General features: G+C 43.6%; 1 protein-coding gene across 1 annotated transcript; it reads right to left on the bottom strand.

Moving 5' to 3' along the window:
• Positions 1 to 937: 937 nt before the first annotated feature.
• On the bottom strand, positions 938 to 6,769 carry LOC144109890 (uncharacterized). Its single transcript, XM_077642655.1, has 4 exons — positions 6,738 to 6,769; positions 5,013 to 5,197; positions 1,946 to 2,105; positions 938 to 1,071 (listed from the first exon to the last, which is right to left on the bottom strand). Exons 2-4 carry the CDS (start codon positions 5,109 to 5,111, stop codon positions 938 to 940), a joined length of 393 nt encoding a protein of 130 aa, XP_077498781.1. The 5' UTR covers positions 5,112 to 5,197; positions 6,738 to 6,769.
• Between the last annotated feature and the right edge of the window lie 1,913 nt (positions 6,770 to 8,682).

Raw genomic sequence — 8,682 nt, 5'->3', positions numbered from 1 at the left:
AGTTCCACTGTAGGGTAAAAATAATCTTTCATAGAAGTACAGTTTTTCAAGTCTGCGATTTTTATCAGTAGAAGCGGTTCTGTGTTCGGTGTTGCTAATCGGCCCCCTTTGCAAGATTTTTGTTCTTTTCTTGATAGCATACCGATAAGAAACCAATTGTAATTATGGCCGATTTTACCATAACATGTGTTGGAACAATCAGCGGCAACAAGTGGCTTTCTCGACATCATTTCTTTACATGGTTTCTCTAGCATTCCCCAGTAGCACAAACGGGGCTCTGAATTGCGGGCCCTTGTGGGCCCGGCACGGGCTGCCCACAGGGGCCCGACGTGGGATATGTGCGGGATTTGAAACTCGGCATCGGGGGGGACCCACAAGGGCAGCCCAGTGGGCTTACTGCATAGCCCCACGCAGCTCCGCGCTGGATCCCCTTGGGCTAGCCCGTTCCGGGCCCACGCGGGCTAGCCCACTCCGGGCCCACGCGGGCTAGCCCGTTCCGGGCCCACGCGGGCTAGCCCGTTCCGGGCCCACGCGGGCTAGCCCGTTCCGGGCCCACGCGGGCTAGCCCGTTCCGGGCCCACGCGGGCTAGCCCACTCCGGGCCCACGTGGGCTAGCCCGTCCCGGGCCCACGTGGGCTAGCCCGTCCCAATCCCCCTTGAGCTAGTCTGTTCTGGTCACAGTAGGCTTCTTAGGAGACACTTGCGGGAAGTCAACAAAGGTAACCCATATAGAACCCATAGCCTTTAAGCCCACCGACCCAATTAGACTTAAGGCCCACCTGCCAACCCAGAGAGGCTTTCTTCACTTCAGTATTTTTTGTGTACATATTACTACTGAAATTACATTCCACATATCTGACAATACAATGCAAGTAAGAATTCTTATTTATTTGTTTTTGCAATGCATATGGTGGGCATTAAAAGAATGCCTCAATTACTAGGGTGAAGGGTCCACCCCCTTCATCCGAGCCCTCCGACCGCCATCCCGGTCTCTCGCCCCACGCAGAAATGCTGCCACTCTGTTATTGATGCCTTCAATGGTGGCTGTAGGTATTCTGCGCTGCACAGCAGCTGTAAAAGTGAACAAATAAACACACATATCAAACTGATATTCGGTATGGTGGATAAAAATCACTTTGCACAGTATAACAGTCATCTTCCAGGAAATGCTTCTTAACCGTATGCAATGCTACAATGTGCAATGCTTGAAATATCAGCAAATTTCTTTTGCTATTAATATCTGTAACCATAATAAGCATAAATATCCATAGTAAGAATAACCGATAGGTGCATGAGTCATTAAAGGACAATAGACACCTAAATTTATTGCGTGTTTTCTTCTGTCAAACGATGCGTTAGATAAAAAAATACATGTATTACCGGGTAGTATTTGCCTACAGCCCCGCTAAATAATTTATAATTGAATTTCTTCTCTTATGCGGTTTTGGCTTCATCGACCGAATGACGACTGTCGTCAAGTTGATGTTTTGGTCACATGATGCAACTAGAAAAACTAATACAATCGCTGATATGTAGTTTTAATTCCCCACGACATTTAATCCAGCCTGTTCCGAGACCTGGAAGGACAAAAATTATCTGTCAGCAATAATATAACCGATTTGTTATGTCTCATGTGAATTAAACACCAACTACAAGTCGCGGTCATCGTTCGACTGATGAAACCAAAACAACGTCAAGAAGAAATTCAATTATAAATTATTTAATGGTCCTACATGTATATGAATGTCTAATGCATCATTTGAAAGAAGAAAACACACAAGCAAAAATTCAGTACCTATAGTCCTTTATATTTGGATGCCTACTCAGTAATCGATAACGGAAGTGATGAAAGCCACACCAGGTGGATTGAATGTAGCTTTTTCCTGCAATTAGATGGTGTGTTCACAAAATGTCTATAATCTTCAGAAGATTCCCATGTACTCACCAACAATTGCACTGTACAGCCGAAGATTCTTAAAATTTTGTTTTTCACCCCGCCCCTCCAATGTGTACCTGAGGGCCACAGGAGTTTTTACTAAAGTCTTCATGATAAGTTTTGTTGTCTCATCAGTCGTCTCGCCCCCGATAAGTGCCAGCTTTCTGATCTGAAATAGATTATACACATTATACAAAGCAAACTATATGCCATTAAAACCCTACAATGAATCTTTAATAAAGCTCCCTCTTAGAGGAACCATGTGGAAGTCAACAAAAAATCAGAATCATGTAGAACAGGGTCATACAGAGGACTCAAACCGACTTATGATCACAGTGGTGTGATCTATCAGCCTAACGATAACAATTCTCTGTTGTCTTCTATACGCCCATCTTTGCATCATCATATGAACTTCCTTTTATTCATGACTCAATGGCATATGCTTCCCAAACAATAAGATAAGGGGGAAAAAGTGAAGCCATTACTTTAAGGCCACCTTGAACCACGACAAGATTGTAGCCTGGAGCTACATGAGTGATGTAAGCACATAACAGTCAGCTGCAACTATGCACAGCAAGGCTAACACTTGTGCTAATTTCTTGTAGTAGGCTAGGTATTATCTACAGCAAATCCTCATTCAACTACATTTGTACAAAATGAAGCTTTCAGGTCTACAAATCCAAATGCAACATGAGGAAATTTATTTCGAAGTCCCAACTTAATCTGAAGTGGGCTCACCATATGTAGAAGGCTCAAATTAAACTACACCTGAACAAAACACTATGCATCAAAATAATATTAAAAGGAATCAATATGTTGCCAGTAGTTCATAGGCACAATTGAAAGAAATGCAATACTAAGGCAAATATTAATTCAGACTACTATTCTATGCTCACGATGCAAATAACTGAATACTATTGCACTCTCCGAAAAAAGAACTTGCATATTTGTGCACTTCTATACGACGACCACGGCTCGATTGGCATGCATATAAGTGTGAAGCGTTCGCAATAAAGAATTGTTAGAAGTTCAAAGCTCGTCCTTGTCTGTCTACTCTGCCGTCTTTTGTGCGCTGCTATGCCTGTAATTCACGCTAACCTGCTGCAACAACAGCAGTGATCCACACGTTAGTAAATCGGCAAGGCGCAGCTGCACACTGCTGTGCTGCACATTTTTTCAGCACTCAATGGCAAGTCACTCGTTTACTTTTTTTAAGGCACTTAACTATCCGCACCTGCAGGTTACCCTTGCTTCCACATGCATGGTTCAGTCGTTCTCCTACTGTTCCATATCTGTGCATGCACCACATGCCACTCTTCATAGCTTGTGCAATGCACTCTCCTCTCATGCAAAGCTGCCACCAGTATCGTGCCACACTGAGAAAAAGACCATAGAGGCCCTTCTTATTCTGGAATAATTCTGTTTGGAAGCTTTCAAATTTTTGCACATAATGAAGCACTTCACAGAGCTCTGGAAAATCATTGCCGTGTACTTTTCATGTCAAAAGCAGGCAACAATGTTTCAGCTCCTTGCAGAACTTTACAAATTGTTTTCTTAGCTTTTCTCTTTTCTTTCTGGTGCTTTGCACACCGAAATAATGAGCTTTCACTGCATATTTTTTTTTGCACAGCACCAAGTTTCTCCTAAACCGCATTTCGGCTTATGCTACAAAGATATGATCTGCAGAACAAATCTGCAGAACAACACTGCAAAAGCTCATTAAATCTTTTGATTTTTTTATTTTAATATAGATACCTCAAGGGCCTTTGGGTGAGGGCTTTACATGAGGGGACTGTAAAGGGACTGTAAAAAAAACTCAAATTGTCATATGACCCCCAACAAAACTGACAAGAACTACTTGCACCAGAGTAAATTTATACATTGGAAGACTGAGCAATGGTTGCCCTCATTTGGGATGAGAACAACATAAAAATGGCTATTTTTCGCATTTCCATCAATATTTTGTGCGCACTGTTACGAGTAAAATCCGAACTTCTAACTTGTAACGACCTCCCCAGAATCTTTCACGGTGCAATGCTGTAGTGGCATTGCGTCACGGCTGCGTCTCGTGCGAACAGGCTTCACCACACAACGCACGAAATGACACTTGACGAGTGCACAGTTTGGAATGATGAAGGAACCACACAGATGGAAGCGAGGAAAATGCACAGTGCCGGCAATCAGCGTTTGAAACAGCATTCAGCTGAGCCTGGATAGCTCACTGATGGACGTCTGATAGCTTCTGTTGCCACGGGCTAGCATGAAGCTCATAAATGCAAAACCAAAACTATGAGGTCACCCTATTCTCGGAGATGAGGCCATTCATTTTTTTTATCATGCGTGCAGTTGTGTGCATGTCACAGATGCGTACTGAACTCTGCAGCATGCATTTCAGGTTTAGGGAGGGCCACCTTGATGATTGCTTACCGTGCCGATTATACCTGGATGGAGCTAACCTTTAAGAGCTCGTTCAAATTAACCGTTGCGAGACCCATAGCGTCCAAATTGGCAGGCTTTCAAAGATATGGCCGTTAGCCAGGACCATGCTGGCAGTTCAAATTTTTCGGGTTTATGAATTAATGGGAGTCGAATTAACCAGTAAAAGTTGAAAGTCTCAGATGTTACACGGAAGCAGGCAGCTGCTACCACGGTCGCTGCCCCTCTGTCCCTGCCCTCTGGCACTTATGGCTGCCGTGCCGGTCATGGCACTCGTTTTTGTCAAACAGTTTTATGGTTCTACCTTCTCTTTGCATTTTAGAAGAAATGTACCCTTGTGATATGACTGACTAGGCCGCTATATCATGGGGACACTTCTCCGGCCCTGTGCAAGGCTATTCAGGGTGTGGCAGGGAAGAGTTAGAACTAACCATGGCAGAATTTATTCGCGTTCGAATTAAGAGGCTTTATTAATACATATATGCTGCTACGGAGCTTTGCTGCTCCGTAGTTCAAATTATCCAAAAATTTGTTTTAATGACCTATGAACTAACGAGCTTTTACTGGAATTACTTCAACACTTGCCCCCTATATTTCTAACATCACTTGAGAAGACAAAGGACAGCAAATGTTTTCTTACCTGAAGAGCCCTCTGGTCTTTATCTGCCAAAACCTCTTCAATGTCTGCCAATTTTTCCAGTGACGTCGCTACCATCACTGCATCGCTTCCAGTTTCCATGTCTAGAGTGGCAGAATAGTTCCCCTTTAACTCCTTGATATCGCTACGGATCTCCAGCAGCAGCTTCACGATGTGATGATTAAAGCCTAGAAAAAAAAACACTTGCCTAAATAAGAGTGCATGAATTTACCTGAAAGAATAGCTGGACTGAGCAAATACATCAAAAATGTACATACAGATGACTCAATAATTTTAACTGATCTTATTGAACCTTTCTTGGTACAAACTTCTGGTTTACTCAAGTAGAACCTTTGTTCCCATCGACAAGTGCAATGGTCTTATTAAAACAAAATTTAAAGCAAGAGTTCGGTTGCCTTCAAGTTCAAATTAATAAAGGGACCAACAACGGACCAAAATATGTCATGAGATTATGGTGGAAATAAAATATAATAAACTGCAGAGGGCCCCTACTGAAGGTGTGCAACACGGGCTGCACTGTCATGAAACATCCTGCTCAGCAGGGTCTGAACTAAGCGCTTGGCTATTGGCGCAGAATATTTTTCAGGTGGCGACCACTACCGCTTGCCTCATTCTTTTTGGCGCCATCAATGTCATGGCTTCCCTGTCAATAAAATCCCGTTGTTTTCTCTTGAACAGCTATTTACTTAGCTCCCACATGTGAAGCATTCTGTATGACCAAATAGCTAGACACATGCCTTGCAGGCTTTCTTGGCATACAAATGTCTGCTTAGACGACAAGCCTGCAAAAGATTATGAAGTTGCATTTAAATAATTATTAGTAAAGTTACCGGAATCAAGCACATTGGCCAAGTGAGGCCGACTACTACAGTAAACACCCGCATACAATACGAGGCTTCTTTCCAGAATGTACCATGTCAAACTCTCAGCTCACATCAAATGCAGATCCAAGCAATTTTCAGTTCAAGTTTGCAGATCCAGTTTCATAATATTCAGTGCTAACATCATAAGGCTTCCAATGAACGGAGCCCTTATCTAGTAGTATTTTCGGTACCTGGTTTCTACCAATTTAGACGCTTTGATTTTAATGACTTTTAATTACGTTATCGCAAGCAAGACGATCGCATCTCTCATGATGTCTGGATCACGAAAGCAGTACATGACTGCTTTTAAAAGAACAATTTCAGCTGGCGCAAGCAAAGGTAACCCGTCATGCACTACTACATGGTATGAATGAGATAGATTCCATTTCATCAAGCTGACCTCGCGATGCCCATGCTATCAAAATAAACTACCGTATCTCGCACAGTGTCGGTATTGCAAAAGCAGTACTAGGCTCCTTTTAAATGGAGAGAAATTTTAGCTGCTGAAAGTATAGGTGCCGCATGAAGCGCTGCTACATGGACTGGATGAGGTAGGGAAAGCCCGTATAGTTGCTGTCACTGAACAGGAGACACTTGAGTCAGCATTCTCAAGGAGTCCATCAGTTGTGCTTCTGACAAATGTGGGATGTCAAATGTGCTCAATAATGCCAGAGATGAGTTTCTATCAAAAGATATAATTGATAAGGGACTCTCTGAAGACTACACCTGACGGCCACCACCGCTGAGACACCGAATGCAGAGCAAATAACAAATGCTTTCAGTGAGCTCTTCTTACTCTCATTTTACATGTAAAATTCATTAAAATATAAATTTGTCTACTCACGTTGCTGCTCAGGCGAAATGCCTTCCTGGCCTGCACCTGAAATGTTGACAATTATTGAACCCTTCAGTTTACTCACAAGGACGACAGCGGTGGCTCAGTGGTTACGACACTCTGCTGTTGACCCGAAAAACACGGGTTCGATCCCGGCCACAGCAGTAGAATTTCGATGGAGGCGATATTCTAGAGGCCTGTATACCGTGTGATGTCAGTGACTCAGTGCATTTTAACCCCAGGTAGCCGAAATCTCCTGAGCCCTTCACTACAGCGTCCCTCATGGCCTGAGTTGCTTTGGGATGTTAATCCCTCAAAAACCACTGTTCATTCACAGCAGGGAAATCACCTTGCCTCGCATTTTGCCAGCAGCTCAAACTTTCTGGTTGGTTTGTTAGTTTGTGGGGTTTGATGTCGCAAAGCGACTCCGGCCATGAGGGACGCTGTAGAGGAGCGCTCTGGATAATTCGACTGCATGGGGTTATTTAGTGTGCACTGACATTGCAAAGTGACTCGAGTTGTAAGGAACAATGTAGTGGAGGGCTCCAGGTAATTTCGACCACCTGGGGTTCTTTAGTGCACAGACATCGCACAGTACATGAGCATCTTGCATTTGGCCTCCATCGAAACATGACCGCTGCGTACTGCCAGGGGGAAATGGGGGGGTCCCTATATGCACTGGACAAACAGCCTTCTGTGATGAAGGTGAACTTTTCTCATGGGTCACCTCTCAAAGTAGAATGCAAGGCGAGGAACAAGAAAGAAAACTGGAACGCAGAAATAGTAGTACATGGCAAATTCCTGCACTTTGACCTTCATCAATCCATCCCAGAAAACAGCAAGGGTTAATGACAAATTAGAAAGTAATGCGAGAAATACCCACAAGAATTACAAACTGTTGCACGGGAAATGTGACCGAAATAGGAAACCTGGGGCCCAAGTAACGGAATGTTCAGTTGGAAAATAGAACATCCTTCAGCCACTTCGCATGCAACGTAACTGTTCTGGGGAGCAATAACTGCAGAAAAAATGTTACAACACGACCTTTCTGGCAGCTACAGGGAACCCGTTGGCAGCTCTGTCTATACGTTGTTCTTACTTTTTGCAGGTCAGTGTCATTTTTCGTTTGCCATTTTGGCAAGTTTTACTTCGTGTGTTCCCTGTTGATGCCGGAAACTGTGTTGTAGGCATGGGTGATGAAATGATATGCTTGATATGTACAACAGAAGTAGACATGGATGATTCTTACTTGATGTGTAGTGACTGCAATTATGCGTATCACTTAGGGAAATGCTCTCGTGTTCGTGAAAGCCAGTTCAATTCCATGGGGGAAACAACAAAAAAGTCATGGTGATACCAGACATGCTGAGCAGGACGATCACGAAGTGGACCGAAGAAACTTAGTGCTTCGGAGGTTGCTGTGCTAGAGAAATCGGCAGATGAAATGCCTCAGATTGGCCTTGTTCTTGTAGATATACATGAAAACTTGCAACGCTTCTCAGCCTGAAGGACACCATTGAAAACATTGAGCAAGCTGTGCAGCTGATGTCTGATAAATAGAACAAGATTCTTGCTGACATTGCACATCATGAGACAGAAATCAAGGAAATTAAGACCAAGGTACAAAGGCTTGAGCAACGGGAAGTAACTGAAGTTCAAACTATGCAGGAACAATTAAATGACCTTGAATGGAGGAACCGTAAACTGAACTTGGAGACTTGGAGTTTCACGGAATTGCACAAACTGAAAAGGAAGATTTGCTTGGTAAAGTCAATGCTCTCGCTAAGACGATAGCTGTTCCAGAATTAGCCCAACATGAAGTTGTCGCCATTCATCGCCTTCCTTCCAAGCCCGGCAAAATCCCTGGCATTATCCTTCGCTTTGCCCGACAAGATATGTGTGAAGAATGGTTCGAGAAGAGGCATGGCCTAAGTACCCTTCCATCGCAAGTGTA

This window comes from Amblyomma americanum, chromosome 11 (assembly GCF_052857255.1).
Source record: "Amblyomma americanum isolate KBUSLIRL-KWMA chromosome 11, ASM5285725v1, whole genome shotgun sequence".
Taxonomy (NCBI): Eukaryota; Metazoa; Arthropoda; class Arachnida; order Ixodida; family Ixodidae; genus Amblyomma; species Amblyomma americanum.
The sequence above is the reverse complement of the archived record's forward strand: the minus strand, read 5'-3'. Positions and strand labels throughout refer to the sequence as shown.

Excerpts from the sequence above, each read along its gene's own strand:
- LOC144109890 (XM_077642655.1), bottom strand. The coding sequence starts at position 5,111 with ATGGAAACTGGAAGCGATGCAGTGATGGTAGCGACGTCACTGGAAAAA. Across the intron at positions 2,106-5,012 it reads AAGACCAGAGGGCTCTTCAG|ATCAGAAAGCTGGCACTTAT; the intron begins GTAAGAAAACAT and ends AATCTATTTCAG. Across the intron at positions 1,072-1,945 it reads GCTGTACAGTGCAATTGTTG|CTGCTGTGCAGCGCAGAATA; the intron begins GTGAGTACATGG and ends TCACTTTTACAG.